The sequence below is a fragment of the Pan troglodytes genome, chromosome 10 (assembly GCF_028858775.2).
Source record: "Pan troglodytes isolate AG18354 chromosome 10, NHGRI_mPanTro3-v2.0_pri, whole genome shotgun sequence".
Taxonomy (NCBI): Eukaryota; Metazoa; Chordata; class Mammalia; order Primates; family Hominidae; genus Pan; species Pan troglodytes.
In genome coordinates, this window is record NC_072408.2 from 44,468,789 (window position 1) to 44,493,118 (window position 24,330).

The window sequence follows — 24,330 nt, forward strand, 5'->3', positions numbered from 1 at the left end:
ACAGCATTTTATTGAAGGGAGGAATGGAGGAAGGAAAGAAGAAAAACAGCTAATATTATAATGGCTAACATCCAAATTTCAACTGACTGCTTATTGTGTACCAGATGCTGGGTTAAGCACTTTGCTTATTTAATCTTACAACCCAATCATAAAAATAACATATACATTTTACAGATGAGGAAATTGAGGCACACAGAAATGGGTGAATTGTAGCGCATGAGTGATTATGGCAGAACTAGGAGCAGCTCTGCTTGGGTTCCCTAAAATATTTCTCGCTTTGACTGTTTCTCTCCTGAGCATGGGAATGAGATGAGGAGTAAATGTGAATATGCAGGAAAGAAGTAGAGCAGCAGATGTCATTTAGAAGACCAAACTCTCACACTTTCATGTGTTATCTCACTTGAGCTTCATTAACAACCCCGGGTATCATTAACTGCACTTCACAGATAAGAAACAAAGAGGTAGGGAGGGAGTGGGAGACTCCGTTGTTTCCCTCAGGGTAGAGGAGAGTGGGTGAGATGAGAGGTAGTGATAGGACAGAGGGAGGTTGACCAGCTGGCCTTCCTTCTAACCTCCTTGGCAAGTTCACGGCATCCCTTGCACACTCCCCTAGCTAAGTGGAGCCAGCACCTCCCCCTGAAGGGCAGGTCTCCCTCACTCTGCCCCACCAGAGGTGGGTATCCCCTCACCAGGGACCGTGTGGAAGGAAGAGACTAGATAAAGGCCAGGGCTGGTGTCAACGGCCTCACAGAGCTGCCTTTGTCACACTTCCACTGTTCTGCTCCCCTCCAGGTTTCCTACCTTACGGTGGGGAACACCCTTGATGCACGCTCATGTGAAAAGTGAAACTCAGAACACCCAAAACCCGAATCTAAAACAGCCAAGAAATAAAAATAAGATCATGAGAAAAAAAAAAAAGAAATTCATAGGACTTCCTGAGAAGGGGTCATCCTGGGTCTTTGCAGTTAACAGAATCTAGACATGTCCTGCAGAAGCGCTTATGGGAACTTTCAGTCATGAATATGCACGGGACCTTGGACCCAAGGTTTCTGGAGATAGAGACAATGTCTAGAGAGGTGGGAAATGGAGCTTTCACTGTATACATTTTCATAGTGCCTGACTTATTACCATGTGCATATATAACTTTTTCATTTTTATTTTCCATTTCATTTACGTATAACTTTTTCATTTACAGAAACTCGTTTTTTTTTTTATTTAGTTTTTTCAGAGACATGGTCTTGCTCTGTTGCCCAGACTAGAATGTAGTATTGCAGTCACAGCTCGCCGCAGCCTCTAACTCCTAGGCTCAAGCAATCCTCCCACCTGAGCCTCCGAAGTAACTGGGACCACAGGCACATGCCAACACACCCAGCTAATTTTATTTTCATTTTTTCACTATCATATATGTTTTTTAAACTTTTAGGTTCAGGAGTACATGTCCAGGTTTGTTACATGGGTAAATTGCATGTTGCGAGGGTTTGGTGTACAGATGATTTTGTCATCCAGGTAATAAGCATAATACCCGCTAGGTAGTTTTTGATCTTCTCCCTCTTCCCACCCTCCACCCTCAAGTGGGCCCCCGTGTCTGTTGTATTTTTATTTTTTGTAGAGACAGGGTCTCGCTGTATCAGGCTGAACTCAAACTCCCGGCTTCAAGTGATCTCCCACCTCAGCCTCCCAAAGTGCTGGGATTACAGGCATGAGCCACTACTCCCAGCCTAAAAAACCACTGTTCGAAAGTTGCCTGTACCAGCGGAGGCAGAAGTTGCTGTCTCTATTCTGTGGTGGCTCATCTGCAAACCTTCCTGGCGTGGTGGAGAGGAAGCCTGCACCGTCCTTCCTGTTAGGAGAGAACAGCTCAGTGCATGACACATTAGGGGTGGGTCACACATCCTGCGGACTCATGAACCTCCAAATTAGGCAGCTAATTATTCTGAGGATTCCAAGTCACATTTAAAATCAGCGTCAGCTGAAGTAAAATCAGATGAGTAATTTGCTTCCGGAATGCGAAACACACAACGCAGACTGCTGCTACTTCTTGGGAAGCTGGGCCCAGCCCTCTCAGGAGCACCAGGCTGGGGGTAATGGCCATGACCCTGTCCTGGGAAGGAATAGGGGCCATTCACCTCAGGTTAGGTTGGGTCCTGACTAAGGTGCAAGACTCACATCAGGATCACACAACCCCTGAGGGTCACAGGGCAGAGGTGGAGGAAGGACAGAGCAAAGACGGTAGGTCCGACCTGTACAGGGAGTGTTCAGCCCCAAGAAGAGAGACATGAGGGGCAGCATCCCACAATCTTCCACAGGAAGTGCCCTCATTCTGAGAAAGACAGCTGTCAAGTAAGGCACATGACAAGAATAGAAGCAGCTGGGGCATTGAGGTGGAATCAGAGTCCAGAGGGTCTACAGATGGGCTAAGGGATGCTCAAGGAAGCTCTGTAGAAAGTCTCTCTAGGAGCTTAAAGCCCACGGCCTGGAATGTGAAAGGAAGGGAGTTGGTAGAAGGCTGCTTAGAGTTAGGGGAGTCGGGCACCATGCCAAGAGTGAGCAGATGAACCCCTTTCTACTCCTGGGAGAATGTCCATCCTTCACGTCACTCTGATCATGTGTAGCTGGGCAACTCTTCTTCTCCACACTCTGCTGGCCTTCTCTCCTGACTCCATCAAAGAACATCTCACCTTCTGAATAGATCAACCCTACCTTGGAGTCTCAGGTTAGAAAAAAAGATTACTTTCTTCATTCACCTGTTAACACCCGGATGGCTTCCCTGCCTTTCCCAGTGCGTGTCAGAACTTCTTGCTAGGATCTACTCACTCATGCTCCTGCTCCCAGGTCTTAGGGTCTTAGAAATACAAATTCATGGCTGGACTCGGTGGCTCATGCCTCTAATCCCAGCACTTTGCGAGGCCGAGGCAACAGGATGGCTTGAGCCCAGGAGTTTGAAACCAACCTGGGCAACATGGCGAAACTCCCTCTCTACAAAAAAAAAGTTAGCTGGGCATGGTGGCATGCATCTGTGGAGGCTGAAGCAGGAGAACAGCTTGAGACCGGGAGGTCAAGGCTGCAATGAGCCGTGATAGCTCCACTGCACTCCAGCCTGGGCAGTAGAGCAAGAAAAGAAAAGAAAGAGAGAAAGAAAGAGAAAAAGAAGGAAAGAAAGAGAAAGAAGGAAAGAGAGAGAGAGAAAGGAGAGACAGAGAGAGTAAGAAAGAAAGAAAAAGAAAAGAAAAAAGGAGGGAGGCGGGGCAGCAGAAAGAGGAAGAAAACAGAAAGAAAGAAAGAAAGAAAGACAAATTTATTTAAATATCAAAACAAAAGAGAAACTGAACTAGTGGTAGAAGTTTCTACCATAGAAAGTTTTCAAATTATTGGCTATTTGGAGTCATGCGCGCTCCTTCTCTGTTGCTAAGGCCCCAAAAGATTGCAGCACACGAGACAGCGCCAGAGAGGACCAGTGAGCAGCACGGGCCCTGGCGGGGTAATTCCGAACACCGGCTTAGGAGGCGGGTTTACCAGGATTCTCATTCCAGCCCTGCCACTAATTGTTCAGGGTTCTCAAGGTCGAGCATGCACAAAATCACCCGGAGGGCTTTTAAAACACAAATCGCCGGGCCCAACCCGAGTTTCGGAATATTTAGGTCTGCGGTGGGGCCCATTTCTTTTCTTTTCTTTTCTTTTCTTTTCTTTTTTTTTTTTTGATACGTAATCTCGCTCTGTCGCCAGGCTGGAGTGCAGTGGCGTGATCTCGGCTCACTGCAACCTCCCCCTCCCGAGTTCAAGCGATTCTCCGGCCTCAGCCTCCCGAGTAGCTGGGATTACAGACGCCCGCCACTACGCCCAGCTAATTTCTTGTATTTTTAGTAGAGACGGGGTTTCACCATGTTGGCCAGGCTGGTCTCGAATTCCTAACCTTGTGATCCGCCCGCCTCGGCCTCCCAAAGTACTGGGATTACAGGCATGAACCACCGCGCCCGGCCAAAATTTCTAATAAGTTCTCAGGTGATTCTGACTGGCGCTGCTGGTGGGGGATCCCACTTTGAGAAACACCCTCTGCTGTGTGAGCAGCTGCCTCCCCGGTACATTCGGAATAATCATAGTAGGTTTAAAGTTTGCTGGGGCTGGGATTCACCTGATACCTGGCACTTGGAGCCCTTGACACAGTTCATGGCACACGGAATACGAGCTCTTGTTGGATGGAGCACAAATGAGAAGCAAACCTGGGGCAGGACCCCGGGGCCCATGGCCGCCCCGCCGCGTTTTCCCCTCCGGGGCAGGCCTCCGGGCTCCGAGCGCTCCAGGCTGGCGCGCAGCACATTCCGGTTCCATGCACCCGCCGCCCGCGGCTCTGCTAATGCCTGTCCTCTTTGGGGTGACTAGGACCCTCCAATCTTTTTCCGCCCTGAAAGCCTGGCCGTAAAGACCGCACCCCCGGGGCGGGCTGAGACGCAGAGAAGCCGGGGCGCCCCTCTGCCGGTCCGCCGGGAGTTCCCGGGCCCGCAGCAGGCTGGGGACACGGCGGGACCCGCTGCACCTGGCCAGGGAGGGGCGGGGCGGGCGCGTTAGTGCAGCTGGGGGAGGTCCCGCCCCGGTCCCACCCTCCCGGCCGTCCGGTGGGGAAACCCAGGAGCCACCCCGCGGCGCGGCTGCGGCTTTGCCTCGGCGCGACAGGTAAGCGGCAGAAGGAGCCCGCGACCCTCTCCCCGGGAGGGCCCCCCTGAGCTCCCCGACTGCTCGGACTTCCCTCCGGCGGAGCTCGCTTCTGCCGAGTCCTCCCTCTCACCTCCTCCTCGCCAGCCTTCGCCTCTTCCTCTTCCTCCTCACCACCCCCGACAGTAAAATGAAGGGGCTGGGCCAGGCTGGTCCCTCCTGCCTTCGCTCTCTGCTGGTCGCGGTGGCCTGTAGCTCCTCCCTCGGTAGGACCCCCCTCCACCTTGGCGCTTACGAGATGAATGAGGAGCCCAGACCTCTGGAACTTGGAGGGGTGAGAGGGGCACAAGCCAGAGCCAGGGCTCCACACCCTCTTCCCCTCACCCACCCATGCCCTGCATTCCTTCTGTGCCCCGTCTCCCCAGATCGGGCCACCCCATGTGCTCTGGTACGGCAACTCTTGCAGAGAGGTTTCCTCCTGCCCTGCCACGTTGCGCCTGAGCAGAAGGGGACAGCAAGGAGAAGCCTCGCTGGTGGAGGTCGGTCTGAGCCCTGCTTGGTTGAATTCCCTCCAGAGCCTGGGGGCTTTTGGGGGTGGGAAGGGATCTGCCTCCTGCTGTGGGGAAATGGAATCTGCTGGGTGTTCATGACTGTGACTGTCACCGACTTCCCTATTTCCTCAGTTGTTCAGATTCCCAGGCTGACAAAAAGGAGAAACAGCTTTTACTTGCACCCAGGGCCAATCATCGCAGACCCAGACGTCTGCAGAGGGTAGGATGGGGCTCTTCTGTGTATGGGGGTGGAGGGTGGTCAGTTTGCCCGCAAAGCTTACAGCAGACCCCTTCTAGCAGCCGACAACCCATTGCAGCACTCTCAGAAAGGATGTTAACTCTGTGCTCTGAGCTTGCCCCCAGGCCCACACACACAATTTACAGGCACTGGGTGAGGTCCATAGTTCTGGACACACCAAAGAGCCTCGAGGACTTTTGCGCCTTCTACCAGAGATGTGTGTGCACCACACAGGCCCTATTCTCCGTTCCAGACAGATGAGCTGTCTCCCTTCCCATCAAAGGAAAGGTTAAGAAGGATGAGACAGGGAAATTCATGTGATGATGAAAACCAGGTCAGGTGAGGGGTTTGAAATATGCTTTGGTTCCGGCCACATGTGGTGGCTCATGCCTGTAATCCCAGCACTTTGGGAGGCTGAGGCTGGTGCATCACCTGAGATCAGGAGTTCGAGACCAGCCTGGCCAACATGGCAAAACCCCATCTCCACAAAAAATACAAAAAGTTAGCCGGGCATGGTGGCAGGCGCCTGTAATTCCAGCTACTTGGGAGGCTGAGGCAGGAGAATTGTTTGAACCTGGGAAGCAGAGGTTGCAGTGAGCTGAGATCGCACCATTGCATTCCAGCCTGGGCAATAAGAGCAAAACTCTGTCTCAAAAAAAAAAAAAGAAAGAAAGAAAGAAAGAAATATGCTTTGATTCCAATTGCCTAGCAGGAGCCAGTAGCATTGCAGGCATTTCCCTAGCTCCAGTTCCTTAATGGTGCCATGCACTTTAGGAACCCAGAGGTAATCAGAGAAAGTTGCTTCCAGGGGCACCAGGGCAGAGAGCAGGACAAGACCCTCAAAAGAAAGAGGGAAGTGTGCAGGAGACTGGGCTGCTCAAGATGACCTCACCTCAGTAATGCTGCCCACAGTCCTACAGTGGGTGGAACAGCTGACTCCTACCCGTAGCAGCATGGAAGAACTCAGGGCAGAGAAGGGGAGGCCCTGATGTGTGTCAGGTGCCCTGTGAGGTCAGAAACATATTTGCCCAAGTTCAGCTGGAAGAAGTGGGGACAGGAAATATGAGCATGAACTTAGTCCATGCAACCATTGCCTCGAACAGACCTCAGGACCAGGAGGGGCAGCTAACCCTAGGGCTGAGGGCCTCTCAGTGCAGGGAGGCAGTGAGTATCATGGAGGCAGGCCGCTGACTCAGCCCTGTCACTAACTTCGATATATAATCTTAGCCAAAAGACATAAACACTCCCTGGGTGGGGAGCAAATGAGAAGGTGTATATGAAGTGTTTTGGCAAAGCTCCAAGCACCAGTCAAATGCAAGACAATGTGATGTCATAGTTAAGAGAGTGGGCTTTGGAGATACATAGGCCTGAATGCAAATTCTGCCTCTGCCACATTTCTAGCTATGTGACCTTGGTCAAGTTACTTGACCTCCCTGTGCTTCAGTTTCCTTCTGTGTAAAACAGAGAAGATAACTGTAACTTGATTTGATATGGTAAGCAGTAATATTTAAAATGGTGATGGTATTCTTCTTAACATTTTCTGGCTCCCACGGATGTGTTCCGACATCTCAGCCCTGGAAGTGATGCTGAAGACCAGGTTGGGTGTATCCATGCCATAGCTTGGGTGAACTCAGCTCTTTACACAGTCCTCTGCCCCTTTCTGGGAAAGCCCAAATGTTCATTCTCATTTGATAGGAACGAGAGTGAGGATTTGAATAAGCAGGAGGTTAAGTGCAGGGCAGTGCCTGTCTCTGTGTCGAGCTCAATGTTGTAATTGTGCTGTGTAAAAGGCCTGTGTGGTGAACAAGGGTGAGCTCACTCTAGGGAGGAGAAGGACTGTTAGAAGACTTTTGTGGCACCTGACAGCCCTGTGGGGTCAGCTTATTCTCTCGTACCCTGAACAACTTGGTCCTAAGGCCTAGGTAGAGATTTGAAGGAAGAAAGCAACCCAGTCCTCAACTCTGCACGTAATAGAGAATGAAGAACAGACTAGCAAAATAGCATTGCCATACATCTCAAGGCAGAGAGATGCGACAGGGATTGGAAGGCCAGGCAGATTGGTCAGGAAGAACATTCTGGAGACAGAAGTTTGGGGACCAAGACTCAAGGATTGGGAAGGAGAAGGAAATAGGATCTAAGTGGTCTACCGTCTAGGCCTGTTGGTTCTCCCTTCTCCATGATAGTTAGTGGGGAAATCCCACGTAAGGAAAGCACGGGTAGTAGAGAAACTTGGGAACAAATAACACCTAGAAACTGAGGCAGCAAGATGCACCTTAGTCTAGGAAGCCTTCTTGAAAGAGGGGAGTCTCTGGTAAGAATTTGAAAGAAAAGAAATATGGCTTGCTTAGCAAGAATATAAGGGAAAGGCTTTGAGGAAGAAAAGATAGCCAGTGAGTGCCAAGCATCTGGTTGGGCTTGAGGGTGAGCAGCAAACAGGAAGCAACCCGGCCAGCCCCTCTGTGTTTCTGCCACAGTCAAACAGTGCTCAAGGAATATGAATACGGCTGTCCTGATTGTGAAAGAGAGAGAGGGGCCCGAGGCAAAGGAGGCTGGCAGGCAGCTCCTGCTGATCCTCCAGATGCTAGTTGATAAAGACCCAATTTCAAATGAAGGTTTTGAAAGCAGAAAGGACAGTGAGGAACCCGGAGGCAGGGAATGAATCAGCAGGACTTGGGAGCGGGTGTGGGGTGAACCTGAAATTGAGACAGGATTAAAAAGGACCTGTCTGAGAGTGGGACAGGGGCTGGCTTGTTTCACGGACTTCAATGCTTCTGGCAGCAATGGGGAAATTGGGCAGGCTGGCTAGCAGAGAAGGCTGGGCACAGACCCTGAGCCCAGGGGATGGTACATTGAGTAGCCAGTGGCCCCGGGTGAAAGTTCTGCAGCCAAGAGCAGACTGGGGGATGAGGAGAAAAGGAAAAATTCAATTCTAGTCTCTCCCATTAACCCCCCTTCCCAATTTGAAGACTGGCCCAAGAGGCCTTCGGGAATACCCCTCCTGTCTTCCACCCTTCTCATCACTTCCCTGTCCCTTCTCTGTCCTTTCCCCCAACTCTCCCCCTCAAGCCCAGTCTCGTTGTCACCAAGGCTTCTAGGTGATTAGAGAATCCCACCTCATCTCCACCTGGAACCCTCCCTCCACTTCTGCACTCCTAGGGATGAACCGTTGCACACCCCTGCCCCACCTGGAAGGGCCTACAGGGTCTCCAGTGAAAAACCTGTGAACTGTTGAACCTCCTGTTTGGTGGCATATTATTTTGATTTTTGGTGACTTTTTCTTGGAATAAGTCAACCAATATTAACCAAGTGCCTACCACATGCCAAGCGCTGCTCTAGGTATACAGTGGTGAGCAAAGTTGGGTTGAGTTTTTCAATAGAAAATCCATGTTTGGGTAATTTAAGCTTAAAATATCATGCAAACAGGCTGGGTGCATTGGCTCACACCTGTAATCCTAGTACTTTGGGAGGCCGAGGCAGACAGATCACTTGAGGTCAGGAGTTCAAGACTAGCCTGGCCAACATGGCGAAACACTGTCTCTACTAAAAAAATACAAAAATTAGCCGGACGTGGTGGCGAGCGCCTGTAATCCCAGCTACCCGGGAGGCTGAGGGATGAGAATCGCTCGAACCCAGGAGTCGGAGGTTGCAGTGAGCCGAGATCCCGCCACTGCACTCCAGTATGGGCAACAGAATGAGACTCCATCTCAAAAAAAAAAATTATGCAAACATAAAATGAACCTTGATATGTTGGGGGAACTTGATAGACTAGCTACAGAAATAATTTTCAGCGTATCTTCCTGGGAAAATAAGCCACAGTATTGCAGCTTGAGTCTTGGAGAAAAGCTGAAGTGTCTTGAAGGTGTAATTATGGGGAAAAATAAAAACCTCCCACATTCTGTGATCAAAAGGGTCAGGGGTGGGAGGAGGGCTTTGGAGAAGATAATTTGCTCTTCTGTTCACAGTATGAACACAGAGGACTTGAGATGAGTGCTGTGTTTGATGGAGAGAAAGTGCTTATGAGGAAGAAAGGACGGTCATTTGGCCAAACAGCCTCTCAGCCCCATTTCCCCCAACAGTAGTGTGAAATTAACCTGCCCCCTCCCCAATATGATGTCTAGCTCCACACACCTGTGCCCGTGGTAAGAGTGGTGACAGTTGTCACTTTCCAAAGAAACTTGTAATTGAGCCCTCCTCTGAGTAACTTGAGCAAATATCCCTGTGGTAAGGACTGCTTGCTTCCTGCTGCCACGTCTAAGGAGGTGACCAGCTCACCTGATAAATAGAAAGAAACATTGTTACAAAGAGGCCACCTGGAAAGCTAGGGCATGTTCTGGATGGCTGACTCTGACATTCACAAAAGCTAAGGCTGCCTGGGACTTCCAGTCTCCACATCTTTAAAGCATTTGTATCCTTGAGTGGGAGGAAGGCAAATGCCAGGAAGGGGATCAAAGGGTGGAGTCGGGGAGGCTCAGGGAGGACAGGCCTGGTCCCCAAATTCCCTACTCAACCTCCAAGGGTATGAGTGTGGTAAACAGAGTAGTGGTCTAGGAGTTGAGAGATCGGGTTCTACTCCTGGGAGCCACTAGCTGTGTGTTGCTAGAGAAGTCACCTAACCATTCTGGCCTCGCTGTTGATAAAATGAGGGTGTTAGACCCACAGACAGACCTGGTCAAAACAGCAAGCTAATGTGTAATGGCAGAATATCCTGTAAGTCAAGTATTTCTTGCAGTAAGTTCATTCAGAACATCATTTAGTGAAGCCAGTGCTCCACATTTAACCCTTCCAACCTCATCTCATTTAACAAGAGTTTGTGGAACTAGCCAGGCCTGATGGCACGCACCTCTGTATTCCCAGCTACTCAGGAGGCTGAGATAGGAGGATTGTTTGAGCCTGGGAGGTCGAGGCTGCAGAAAGCTGTGTTCATGCCACTACACTTCAGCCTGGGTGACAGAGTGAGACCCTGTCTCCAAGAGAAAAAAAAAAAGTTTATGGAACACCTGCTATATGTAAAACTTGTGCTAGACTTTGTAGGTGATAAAAAGCTGAAAATGGCATGGCCTCTCTGGTCCAGGAGTCCATAAACACATGGTGGGCTGTGATGAGACTGGAGTACAAATAAAAATCGGGTGCTAAGGGGGCAAAGCAGGGAAGAGATGAATTCTGCTGGGAGATCTGAGAAGGCTTTTTGGAGGGGGGCTAGAATATAAACTGTGGGGTTTGGACTGTGTCACTGGCTTTTAAACTTCTATGACTTGACCAAAGTGAGAAATATACTTTATAGCAAGACCTGGTACCTGTGTATATGTGACAGGGCATCCCAAAAATCTTAGGGCAGTTTTATAATTTAATCACATTACAAGCATAAATTCTGCAAACCATAAAAACTATCATTTGAAAATTGAATCATTTAAACTTCTTTTGTCTTTAGTTGTATGAATTTTCAATAACAAATTTATCATTTTAATTTTGTATCAGGCAGTGTGTATCTTTAATAGGCTGAAACAAACATTAAAATAAAAGTTTACTTTTCAGGCTGGACGTGATGGCTCACACCTGTAATCCCAGCACTTTGGGAGGTCAAGGCAGGAGGATTGCTTCAGCCTAGGAGTTGAAGACCAGCCTGGGCAGCATAGTGAGACCCCCATCTCTACCAAAAAATAAAAATTAGCCGGTCTTGATGACACACACCTATGGTCCCAGCTACTCCAGAGGCTGAGGTAGGAGGATCCTTTGAGCCCAGGAGGTCAAGGCTGCAGTGAGCTGAGATTGCGCCACTGCACTCCAGCTTAAGGAACAGAATGAGACCCTGTCTCCAAAAAAAAAGAAAGAAAGAAAAAACGAATACTTGCCTGTGTTACATGTGATACATGATGCACTTTGATATTTTCTTTTCATTCTATTCTGGGTTTTTAAAATTTATTTATTTTTATTTTTTGAGACAGGGTCTCACTCTATTGCCTAGGTTGTAGTGCAGTGGCATGATCATAACTAACTACAGCCTCAACCTCCTGGGCTCAAGCAATCCTCCAGCATCAGCCTCTCAAGTAGCTGAGATTACAGGCCTATGCCACCACACCCAGCTAACTGGTCTCTTTTTGCTAATTGGTCTTTTTTTTTTTTTTTGAGACAGAGTCTTGCTCTGTCACCCAGGCTGGAGTACGGTGGTGCTATTTCTGCTTACTGCAACCTCCAGCTCCTAGGTTCAATCAATTCTCCTGCCTCTGTCTCCTGAGTAGTTGGGATTACAGGCACCTGCCACCATGCCTGGCTAATTTTTGTATTTTTAGTAGAGAAGGGGTTTCACCATGTTGGCCAGGTTGGTCTTGAACTCCTGGCCTAAAGTGATCTGCCCACCATGGCCTCCCAAAGTGCTGGGATTTCAGGTGTGAGCCACTGTGCCTGGTCCTAACTGGTCTTTTAAAGAAATTTTTGAATGCTAATTTGCAACACTCTGAATTTATTTTATAATATCACAGTGGATTGTAATCAGCAGTTTGATACAAGCTGGGCTGGGTAAAGCCTCAGTTCCTTACACCAATGAGAGAAGGTAAGTTTGTGTTCTGGCCGGTGGGGCCAGGGAAGCAAATCCCATTTGTTCAATCTAGGCAGGCTTTTCAGAGAGGATTTCTGGCATCATCTCGGGATCAAAGCCAAGGATGGTCCAAAGAGTTGCAGGCCCAAGGGTAGCTGGAGGAAAAAGACTTGGGAAGAAGTGCTGAGCCACAGCGAGAGGGAAATGAGTGGATGGGGGCTGCGGGCACACTTGCCAGGAAAGCAGGAGGCCAGGTGTGGGAGCCCAAAGGTGGGAGATATACAAGACACCAGGGGCGGATCTCGTGAAGCTTTGTACTTGAAACAATAGCAAAGAATAGCAGCTATTCTTTCTCCAAGGCTGGTGGAGGGGCGACCTCCACGACCTTGCTAACCGTACTTCTGGGAATCATCTCCTACACAGGGAGCAAAAATCCTTAACCCCAAAGTCCTGTGGCTTGCACTAGATTCTGTGTCTCTTCTAAGGGACTCTTCCTGTTGCCCTCATGCTAAGCAAACAAACTAGAGAATGAGTGCCTCACCACCAAGGCTAATCCCAGGTGTCTCATTTCGATTCAGGATGTGGTTAGTACCTTGAGGAACTGTAGGTTTGAGAGAGAAAGCTTCAGGCAGCCAGATGGGATTGAGAGATTAGATGCCTAGGAAGAGCTCAATTTAACCCTATATTTCTTTCTCCAGGGAAAATAAAAGAAGCAAAAACAGGCCCTGCTGTGAGGGACCACGAGGCAGTGCCAGGATGAAAGAGTTGGAGTAACCTAGGTGATTCTGAGTGAATCAGTCAGGAGGCCTTCCTGGAGGGGGTGAGTCTTGAGCACTGGCAACAGTTAGTAACTACAATCTTACCATGCCTTTGTTTCTAACTGTGCTCCCTCTTTCTTGCTGGAGTGGGAAGGTAGATGGAAAGTAGTGGGGAAGATGAAGCCTGCAGGACGGTTCAAAGCTGTCATGGCAAACACTCCCCCATTCTGCAGGCCTCTGTGTGGGCTTAGCCGGGACAGTTCCAGAACTGATGAGGTGTCTAGCTCAAGCAAATCCCCCTGTGCTAGCCCCAGCATAGCTCAACCTCTGTGACAAGAAGCTCCTGCTACACTGAATCCCCATTTCCTCCCCGAAGCCTTCCTCAAACCCACAGGGAACTCTACCTCTCTCAGCTTAGCACTTACTGTCTGTGCTATTCTGCTTTAATTTTATTCATTTTTGAATAAGTAATATAGTCAGGGTTCAAAGTACAAAAGAGTATTCAGTGAAAGGTCCTTTTCCTGCTCCTGAATCTCCCCTGGTCAGGTGCTTCCTTCACCTGGTCAGTGTTATCAGTTCTCGTTCTCCAATAAGATTTTCAAATCCCTTGGGGAAAGGAATTGAGCCTTTGTGTCCCTCTGTGTACCAGACGGGGTAAACTGTCCCACCCCATCACCCAAGGGGGTCTTCCTAGCACCACACCCTCCCTCTTCCATCCACACTGCTACTAACTCTCCTGGGTCAGACTCCGAATGGGTCATCCAGCTGCCAAGCAGGTCCCTTTCCAAGATACCTTCCACCGCTGTCATATTGCTCTTCCTGTAATGCTGGGCTCCCAGCTTAACGCTTTATTACTCCCCATGCCTTGGGTCAAGGGCAAATGCTCCTCAGCATGATGAACAAGGCCCTTAGGACTTGGTTTCAGCCACCTCTGTAGGCCCAATTTCTGCTACTCCTGCCATACCAGACTGCTTACAGTTCTGTGACTGCCTCTTCTGTCTCCCACCTCTAGACCATTGCAGGTACTGTGCCTTCTGCCTGAAATGTGCTCACCTCGCCTCGCTGACTCCTACTCGCCAGTTAGTGTTTGGCCCATTTCTGCCCCCGTGAGATTTCTTCACAGATGTTGCCCTCTCCCATTCGCTGAGTTTCCTGCATGCCGGCTCCTTCAGCACTCAAGGGTACCTCTTTGATTCTGCTTCTCACAGGGTAATCTCTGTTTAAAATCTGATGCCCCCAATTGACTGTAGGATCCTTGAGGGCTGGCCTTGCACTTCTCTGTGTCCCCCGCCTCTTGCAGAGTACCTGGTAGAGGCAGTTATTCAGTAAATACTGGTGGAATAAACAAATCTCTCCTATCTCCTAGACAATAGTTAATACAAAATAGATGCTCAAAGAGATTTCTTTTGTTTGATTTTTGACGGTGCTGCTGAATCTGATGTTATAAAAGAAGCCACATTTATACCCCAGTCCAGAATGAATCCAGCTCCCCACTTGAGATCACGATGGCCACATACTCCCAAGGTCTCAGACACCAGGCCTCTCCACAGGCAGGAGCTTGTGCGTTTAAACAATAGCATTAAATAGTACAACCAGAGTTATTTTTAAGCAAAACATGCAGGGAGTAATGAACGTGGCTTTGGCCAAGGGCCAGGTGCTTGAGGATAACTGCTGGGAAGTGAAGCAGGGATTTATCATAATAATAGAAATAGTTGATACCATTTATTGAGGGCTTAGTGTGACAGGTGCTCTGCCAAACATTTTACCTACATTATCTGATTTTATCCTCCCCACAACCCTGTGAGTTAGGTATTAGTTGCCCCCACTTTATAGATGAGGAAATTGAGGCTTAGAGGGATTAAGTAAATTACCCAAGGGTCACACAGCTGCTAATGATCAAAACTAACACTTTGTGGGAACTTACGATGTGCAGAGACTGCTAAGCTTTGTCCATGAATTTTGTGGGGAAGGAACATAATCCTTGTAACAACCCTAGGAGGTAGGTGCTACTACTAGAAGAGGAAGAACTGGAATTTGTGCCCAGGTCCCTTGCCATTGATGTCTAGTGCTTAACCAGTGAGCTTATGTGTCCAGAACTCTGCACAGAAAGTTCTGCAAGCATTCATCCTCTAGGGCATGGATCCACATGCCTGGGGGTGGAGCCTGGTGAATGCCCATGCCCAGCCCTGCCGGGAATGTCTTGTCATGAAATCTTAGGTTTCTGTTAAATTCTTTTTTATTAAATAGGAGTAGATTACAGATAACTTTTATTTATTTATTTTTAAAGACAGAATCTCTCTCTCGCCCATGCTGAAGAGCAATGGTGCGATTATAGCTCACTGCAGCCTTAACCTCCTGGGCTCCAGCAGTCCTCCTGCTTCAGCCTCCCAAGCAGCTAGGACTACAGGTGTGCACCACTACACCTCGCTAATTTTTAAAATTTTTTATTGAGATGGGCTCTCAATACGTTGAGCAGACTGGTCTTGAACTCCTGGGCCCAAGCGATCCTCCCACCTCAGCCTCCCAAAGTGCTGGGATTACACCATGCTTGGCCAAGAAATATTTATAAAATACGTATAGGGTCTAAAGAATTACAGTCCACCAGCAGCCACCATCCACTTTGAGAAAAAAACACTTTGAAGTCCCCCATTACCCATCTCTAATCCTGTACCGTTTTCTTCATCTTCAGAAACTGGTTATATCATTTCTTTAGCTTTCTTCTTTTCGTGGGGAGATGGAGTCTTGCTCTGTTGCCCAGGCTGGAGTGCAGTGGCATGATCCTAGCCTACTGCAACCTCTGCCTCCCAGGTTCAAGTGATTCTCCTGCCTCAGCCTCCCAAGTAGCTGGGATTACAGGCATGCGCTACCACGCCCAGCTAATTTTTGTATTTTTAGTAGAGACAGGGTTTCACCATGTTGGCCAGGCTAGTCTTCTTTAGCTTTCTTTATAGCTTTATCACATATTTGTATTCAAGAACAAGATATTGTTTAATTTTAGCATGTTTTTACATTTTCTATAAGTGGAATCATACTGTATGTATCCTTTTGTCACTTGCTTTTTTCACCCAACAACACATCCACATTGTTGCATGGAGAAGTGGTTCATTCTTGGTCATCACTGTAGAGCACTGCATGGTATGGGTATTTTGCACTTTATTTATTCATTCTGCTGGTGGACTTAAAGGTTTTACCAGTTTGTTGCCATTTAAGTCAGTGTTGGCTTAAATGTTCTTGCACATACCTCTTGGTTTGCATCTACCAGAGTTTGTCTGGGATATAAAATGAGGAGTGGAATTGCTGGCTCAGGCTGTGTTCATTTTAAATTTTTCTTGATAATACCAAGTTGTTTCCCAAAGCCATAATGATTAAATCTCATGAGTTTAATGATTAAATCTCATGTAGTGTTTCAGTGTTCCAGTGACTCTACATCCATGCATATTAGGATCTTAGGGCAGGAAAGAAACACTGCCTCCAGTCTCCTCATTTTATGGATGAAGGAAATGTAGATATGGGAAAGTTGTGGCCAATAAGGTGATGCCACCACTCAGCAACAGAGCCTGGCCTTGAACCCCAAGCACCCGACTCCCTCCTTACCCTGTGTTGGCTCACTTCTCTCTCTCGTCCCCTCCTTTCTCAGGCTGAGGCCCCAGCTTGTGGCCACCACAACGTATCAAGCTATCTCCAGGGTTGGGCTCAGGACTCAGAGCTGACGCAGCTGGGGTGCCCCTTGGTTCTGGAGGATGAGGCTCCTCCGCAGACGCCACATGCCCCTGCGCCTGGCCATGGTGGGCTGCGCCTTTGTGCTCTTCCTCTTCCTCCTGCATAGGGATGTGAGCAGCAGAGAGGAGGCCACAGAGAAGCCGTGGCTGAAGTCCCTGGTGAGCCGGAAGGATCACGTCCTGGACCTCATGCTGGAGGCCGTGAACAACCTTAGAGATTCAATGCCCAAGCTCCAAATCAGGGCTCCAGAAGCCCAGCAGACTCTGTTCTCCATAAACCAGTCCTGCCTCCCTGGGTTCTATACCCCAGCTGAACTGAAGCCCTTCTGGGAACGGCCACCACAGGACCCCAATGCCCCTGGGGCAGATGGAAAAGCATTTCAGAAGAGCAAGTGGACCCCCCTGGAGACCCAGGAAAAGGAAGAAGGCTATAAGAAGCACTGCTTCAATGCCTTTGCCAGCGACCGGATCTCCCTGCAGAGGTCCCTGGGGCCAGACACCCGACCACCTGAGTAAGTAGCACCCAGAGTCCTTGTGGGGAGACCAGGGCTTTGCTAAAGGCATGGCTAGTATGGCCAGGGCCATAGATCAAGGGCCAGAGAAAGAGTTGAAGGGAATTTTATAATATGGGCAAGGATCTCCTCTATGCCTCACTTCTTTCCCAGAACAACTGTGCTGATCCCAGGGGTTGTGATTCAAGGGTATTATGGTCAGGCCAGAGGCCCAGGGAGACCTGTGAGAGTGAAATGCAATTATGAAAGTGAGATGATGTGGAAGAAGGAACTCAGCCAGGCACCAGGACCTGGCACGGGGTGACTGGGGAGACCTGATACCAAGCTGTGGTTTCAGTAGCTTTCTCCTCTACTGAGGCCTGCTCCAGAGACTGTGGGACTCTAATGCTGAGCTGTTTGGAGTGGGGGGGGCATTTCTTAACAGCAGCCCTGGTGGTTAGGAATATCCTCACACCTGGTTTCCTCCAGTGAAGGCCCACAAGGCCGCAAATTGATTCCAACCTTTATTTGAAGTTGTTTATAGCCTCAATCTTGCACAATGAGATCTCACTTAGATCTTTGAGTGGCAGCCCCCTCCCTCTAACGCCCCCATGGCTGCATTCCCATGATCCTCAAGTTAAAGACAGTGTGTCTTCCCCACTTAGCCTTTGTCTTTTCCAGGTCAAGTGTTATACCCTATTTGGCCTTTTCTCAAATGGCAGCCCTCATCCCCAGATTTCATGAGTCTTTAGGGCTGTGAACCTGAGGTTCTTGAGACTTGAGCCAAGTATGATAGCCCTAGAACAAGGGGCCACTTGAAGCTATCAGGAATTCCTCAGCAGAGAAGGGCACTGGGGCCAGGCACAGTGGCTCATGCCTATAATCCCAGCACTATGGAAGGCTGAGGTGGGTGGATCACTTGAGGCCAGGAGTTCAAGACCAGCCTGGCCAACATGGTGAAAGCCTGTCTCTACTAAAAATACAAAAAAATTAGCCCGGCATGGTAGTGGGTGCCTGTAATCCCAGCTACTCAGAAGGCTGAAGGACAAGAATCGCTTGAACCTGGGAGGTGGAGGTTGCAGGGAGCTAAGATCATACCACTGCACTCCAGCCTGAGTGACAGAGCAAGACTCTGTCTCAAAAAAAAAACAGAGAGAGAGAAGAGCACTGGGTATGACAGCAGCCAGAGGAGGAAGCCGGGGAATCTCTCTGGAGGGTCCCCAAGAAATCCTCTGACCAGCAGAGGAGGTCAAGGAAGGGGTGTGAGGTCACATGATTCCTTGAGATCCAGGATTCACACATTCCCACCCCAACCCTGAGATAGAGTGTCAAGAAGGTAGCAGCGTGGCCAAGTGCCACAGAGTAGCTGGAGTGGATGAAGTTGGAAGAAAGGTCGCAGGAAATTGACTGTGATAGTGGTGTCAAATCACAGGGAGTTAATGAGAAAATGGATTAGAGAGGAACTGTACGCTGTAAAGGGAAGAGCCTTTTCTTCTCATTGAGTATGGAAATCATAGTCACTTTTCTCAGATGTCAAATTTGGCCTTTATTACCTACCCCTCTGGGACCTCTGGATTGGATTACATTTTATGCAGTTCACATATTACGGAGGAAGAGAGCCAGCCCTGGGAACTCCTAGCCTGAGAGCAGATAGCAGATGAAGGAAGGGGGTGGCGGAGCCTCAGCATCACAGCTGGGGCACTGAGCCAGCTCTGTGGGGATGGATTTTGGAGTGGTTTGGCTAGAACCTGTGCAAAGGCTCAGGGTGGGTGGCAGATACCGGGGAAGACAGGAACAGGGAACAGCTGTTCCCACCTGCTATAGAGAATGTAGGCTGTGGTTCAGAGGAGTGGAGGATGGTCTGGGGGAGTCTCTGGATGGGGCCCTCCCCACACCTGGTACTCCCAGGGACCAGGAGAACTTTGTCCGTACTTTCATACTTCCAGGTGTGTGGACCAGAAGTTCCGGCGCTGCCCCCCACTGGCCACCACCAGCGTGATCATTGTGTTCCACAACGAGGCCTGGTCCACACTGCTGCGAACAGTGTACAGCGTCCTACACACCACCCCTGCCATCTTGCTCAAGGAGATCATACTGGTGGATGATGCCAGCACGGAGGGTGAGGCTGGAGGGGCCCAGAGGAGGGGGCCGGGGTCTCCCCTGGGCACTCAAAGGAGGAGGGCAGGTCCTTTCAAGGGAGCAGGCACCACCTCATGAGCCTGTTGCCTGGCATCACAGCTCATCTTAAAAGCCAGGAGCAGGAAGAAGTCAGGTAGGGGCAGGTAGACCATGCTTCCTTCACACCTCAGCCAAAGAGCTCCAAGAGCTTTTCAGCTCTGGCTTCAAGACTCCCTGAACGCTGCCAAGGCCAACCCTAACTCAGAAATGCTGGGAGAGCCAGGGCAGAGGGTAGGGACAGGCCTTCACCTCTGTTTCCTACCCGCTGGGCCACTCTTCTGCTCTTGAAGACTCCCCAACCAGCCCTTTTTGCCATAGCTGTTGATAGGTAAGTGGGGTTGCTCACCAAACTTCCAGCCTTCAATTCCACAAACATCTACTGAGTACTGTGTGCCTGGCTCTGACCCAGGCAGAGGGGATGCCATGACAAAGGAGACAGACCCTGCCCTGAAAATACTAAAAACCCCCATAGGTCAGAAGCCTCTTTTTTTGTTTGAGATGGAGTTTCGCTCTTGTTGCCCAGGCTAGAGTACAATGATGTGATCTCAGCTCACCACAACCTCCGCCTCCCAGGTTCAAGCGATTCTCCTGCCTCAGCCTCCCTAGTAGCTGGGATTACAGGCATGCGCCACCACACCCAGCTAATTTTGTATTTTTAATAGAGATGGGGTTTCTCCATGTTGGTCAGGTTGGTCTCGAACTCCCGAACTCAGGTAATCTGCCTGCCTCAGCCTCCCAAAGTGCTGGGATTACAGGCATGAGCCACCGTGCCCGGCCAGAAGCCTCTTACAACACTAGCCACAGTGCTGTGGCAGTGATGCACCTGTAACAGGTGTGAAAGGGCATGGACTACAGAGTCCAACACCTAGGAATTCAAATCCCAGCTCTGACCCTTCCTAGCTCTGTGACCTTGGACAAGCATTTGGCCTCCCTGAACCTGTTTCCTCTTCAAAAAATGAGGGCAGGCCGGGCACAGTGGCTCAAGCCTGTAATTTCAGCACTTTGGGAGGCTGAAGCGGACAGATCACTTGAGGTCAGGAGTTTGAGACCAGCCTGGCCAACATGGTGAAACCCCATCTCTACCCAAAATACAAAAAATAATTAGCCAGGTGTGGTGGTGCACGCTTGTAGTCCCAGCTACTCGGGAGGCTGAGGCACAAGAATCACCTGAACCCAGGAGGCGTAGGCTGCAGTGAGCCAAGATGGCACCACTGCTTTTCTGCCTGAGAGACAGAGTGAGACTCCTTCTCAAAAAACAAAACAAAAAAAAGGACTGGGCATGGTGGCTCACGCCTATAATCCTAGCACTCTGGGAGGCCGAGGCGGGCAGATTGCTTAAGGTCAGGAGTTCGAGACAGCCCGGCCAATATGATGAAACCCCATATCTACTAAAAATACAAAAATTAGCCAGGCGTGGCAGAGCATGCCTGTAGTCCCAACTACTCGGGAGGCTGAGGCAGGAGAATCGCTTGAACCCAGGAGGCGGAGGTTGCAGTGAGCCGAGATCATGTTACTGCACTCCAGCCTGGGCTACAGAGTGAGACTCCATCTCAAAAAAAAAAAAAAAAAAAAAAAGAGCAGTTGAGTCCCTTACATGGTGGGTGAGGGATATGAGATAGGTCATAAATGAGATTCATGTGCCACAGAGTGGCTGGCATCAAGTAAGAGTGTCACAAGCATGCATTCCATTTTATTCATGGTACGGGAACAATGCACCATGGAGTATGTAGCCAGGAGGTGCCATTTCTGCCTGGCGTGGCTAGGGCTGGTCTGCAGTGGAAGCCAGATTGGAGCTGGGCCTTAAAGGATGAGTGTCTAAGAGAGAAGAGTGGATGAAGGGCATTCCCACAAGAGAATGGCATAAGCACAGTCCTAAAGACATGAATGTGTTTGTTAAAGAGATCTGGTGTGGCTGAAGCTTAGGTTTGTTTAGGAAATGAGACTTAAAAGATGTTAAATTGGCCAGGGACAGTGGCTCACCCCTGTAATCCCAGCACTTAGGGAGGCCGAGGCGGGTGGATCACTTGAGCCCAGGAGTTCAAGACAGCCTGGGCAACATGTCAAGACCTTGTCTCTACAAAAATTACAAAAATTAGCCTGGCATGGTGGCATGTGCCTGTAGTCCCAGCTACTCGGGAGGCTGAGCCAGAGCACGACCCTGTCTCAAAAAAAAAAATGTTGAATTGACATTCATGTCATGCTAAAAGCATTTATTTAGAAAGTAAGAAGGAGTCGTTGAAAGTGTTTCATCTGTATTGTGACCTCATTTCACAAGGATGGCAGCTTTGGAGGAGGATAATCGGCAGGAAGAGAGGCAGAGGACTCACAGTCTGGAGAGGAAGTTCTTACACTCACTTGAGAGTAGGAGATGATGGGGCCGGAACTAGGAAAGGCTGTGGGACTGAGGCACCTTTAGGCTGAGAGTCTCCACAAGCTTAGCCCTCCTCGTAGGAGGCATGTGGTGTCTGGGGCTCTCCCAGGTTGACCTCCTGTGCTCAAACTCCCAATAGTGAGGGCAGGAACTGACTCCACACTTCCCAGTGTAAGCGCTGGGGCCACTCCAGTAGAGCTGCTTCCTGTCCTTGTCCTCCCCCAGCCTCCCTCCTTCCTCTAGGTTAGGGGTGATGCTGAAAAGAGGACTAGGGCTGTGGAAGGAAGGGCTGAGTGTGAGCCCTGTTGAGTTCATTTCTTCAGGAAGCTCACATCTTCCCAGGGAAGACAGATACTTCGCAGCACTTATAAAGCAATGCCAGACCAGCCTGGGCAACATATCAAAATCCCATCTCTACAAAAATAAAAAATTAGCAGGCATGGTGGTATTTGCCTGTGGTCCCAGCTACTTGGGAGGCTGAGGTGGGAGGATCACTTGAGCCCAGGAAATTGAGGCTGCAGTGAGCTGTGATTGCACCATTGCACTCCAGCATGGATGACAGAGTGAGACCTTGTCTCTGCAAAAGATACAAATAAAGTAAAATAGGCCAAGCACAGTAGCTCATGCCTATAATCCCAGAACTTTGGGAGGCTGTGGCAGGAGGATTGCTTGAGGCCAGGAGTTCAAGACCAGCCTGGGCAATGTCGCAAGACCCCATCTCTATAAAAAATAGAAAAGTTAGCTGGGCACGATCGCATGTGCCTGTGGTTCCAGCTACTTGGAGGGCTGAGGTGGAAGGATTGCTTGAGCCCAGCAGGCTGAGACTGCAGTGAGCCTTGACTGCACCATTGTACTCCAGCCTAGGCAATAGAGTGAGACCCAGTCTCTAAAAAAAAATAATAAATAAATCAAGGCAAGCAAGTATCAGGGATGCAATGACAGGGTCTGGTGGACAAGGACTGTATAGATTAGGCTTCTGGAAAGGGAAGGGTGAAGAGTTTGGCAGAGATGGGAGGAGCTTGGCAGTGATCTCTAGGGAATCTTCGTAGCAATGGAAAGGTTGTATGGAATGGAAGCAAGCATATTAGCGGTCCTTCCTCTCAAACTGGGTTCTTTCGTTATCTTTCTCCTCCTAACCCTATGCTACCCATCCTTCGGAAGCTCTTTCACCTGAATCTCTTGTACTGGAGTGTATTAGTCCATTCTCATTTATAAAGGAAAGAGGTTTAATTAACTCACAGTTCTGCAGGGCTGGGGAGACCTCAGGAAACCTATAATCATGGCAGAAGGGGAAGCAAACATGTCCTTCCTCATGAGGTGTCAGGAGAGAGAAGAATGAGAGCCGAGCAAAAGGGGAAGCCCCTCATAAAACCATCAGATTTTGTGAGAACTTACTATCACAAGGATAGCATGGTGGAAACTGCCCCATGATTCAATTATCTCCCACTGGGTCCCTTCCATCACATGTGGGGATTATGGGACCTACAACTCAAGATGAGATTTGGGTGAGGAAACAGCCAAACCATATCATTTCACCACTAACCCCTCCCAAATCTCATGTCTTCACATTTCAAAACACAATCATGCCTTTCCAACAGTCCCCCCAAAGTCTTAGCTAATTCCAGCATTAACCCAAAAGTCCAAGTCCAAACTCCCATCTGAGACAAGGCAGGTCCCTTCCCCTATGAGCCTGTAAAATCAAAAGCAAGTTAAGTCACTTCCTAGATACAATGGAGGTATAGGCATTGCGTAAATACAACCATTTGAAATGGGAGAAATTAGCCAAAACAAAGGGGCTACAGGCCCCATGCAAATCGAAAATCCAACAGGGCATTCATTAAGCCTTAAAGTTCCAAAGTGATTTCCTTTGACTTCGTGTCTCACATCCAGGTCACGCTGATGCAAGAGGTGGGCTCCCGTAGCCTTGGACATGGGGGTTCTAAACTGTTAACTTTTCACGCTAAACTTTGTGACTCTGTGAGCTGCAAGTGCCCAGGTAGGCAACTCCTCTGACTAGCTAGACAAGTGACATAATGCCAGGCTGGCATAGGCAGCATCTAACAGGCAGAGTAGCCTGTGTTCAGTAGGGCAGAGTTGGCAGTAGCCCCAGTATCCCCTCCAGAGCACCCGCCCCTAGCAGGCCACCATATACACGTTCACCTTCTCTCTGGCTGTCCTGGACTTGTTGCCCTGGACTCTCTTCTAAAGCCAATTCTCTCCAAAGGCCAATTCCAGCATCTCTAAATCATCTGCATGGTCAGGACGCACTGGCTCACACCTGTAATCCCAGCACTTTGGGAGGCTGAGGTGGGAAAATCACTTGAGCCCAGGAGTTCAAGACCATCCTGGGCAACATAGTAAGACTCTGTCTCTACAAAAAAAAAAAAAATTAGCTGGGCATGGTGGTATGTGCCTGTAGTCCCAGCTACTCGAGAGGCTGAGGTGGGAGGGTCACCTGAACTCAGGAGGTCAAGGTTGCAGTGAGCCCTGATCATGCCACTGTATTCAGCATGGGTGACAGAGCGACACCCTGTCTCAAAAACAAAAACAAAACAATCACCTGCCTGAAAAACCTAAGCTAGTCATTCTTATTTTTCTGGGTCCTGGCATCCTTTCAGAATCTGTTAAAATCCCTAGAATAGTGCACCACTGCCCACAATAATATGCAAAACCCACATTTTTGCGTTTAATTCCAGGGAATTTGTGGACCCTATGATAAACAACCCTACCCAGAGGGCTTTCAGACGCTAGAGATACTTTAAGCAACATTCAGTTCAGTGAGGAAAGGAGAAAAAAACCCTCAGATCCATGGTCAGAAATCTCTGCCGTCCACAGTGGGATAAAA

At 49.3% G+C, this 24,330-nt stretch overlaps 1 protein-coding gene across 7 annotated transcripts in view; it reads left to right on the plus strand.

The window, feature by feature from the left end:
• Positions 1-4,576: 4,576 nt before the first annotated feature.
• Positions 4,577-24,330, plus strand: part of GALNT6 (polypeptide N-acetylgalactosaminyltransferase 6) — a 40,369-nt gene continuing 20,615 nt past the window's right edge. The window contains exons 1-6 of one of the 7 annotated variants that reach the window (XM_063785630.1): positions 4,577-4,668; positions 5,331-5,418; positions 12,667-12,788; positions 13,739-13,907; positions 16,364-16,957; positions 18,883-19,055. In XM_063785630.1, the coding sequence (XP_063641700.1) occupies positions 16,467-16,957; positions 18,883-19,055 (664 nt within the window). In that variant the 5' untranslated portion in view covers positions 4,577-4,668; positions 5,331-5,418; positions 12,667-12,788; positions 13,739-13,907; positions 16,364-16,466. Of the gene's footprint in view, positions 4,669-4,831; positions 5,187-5,330; positions 5,419-12,666; positions 12,789-13,738; positions 13,936-16,363; positions 16,958-18,882; positions 19,056-24,330 lie in introns of those variants that run through there. The other 6 variants (XM_016923370.4, XM_063785633.1, XM_016923371.4 and 3 more) reach the window with 6 other exon arrangements.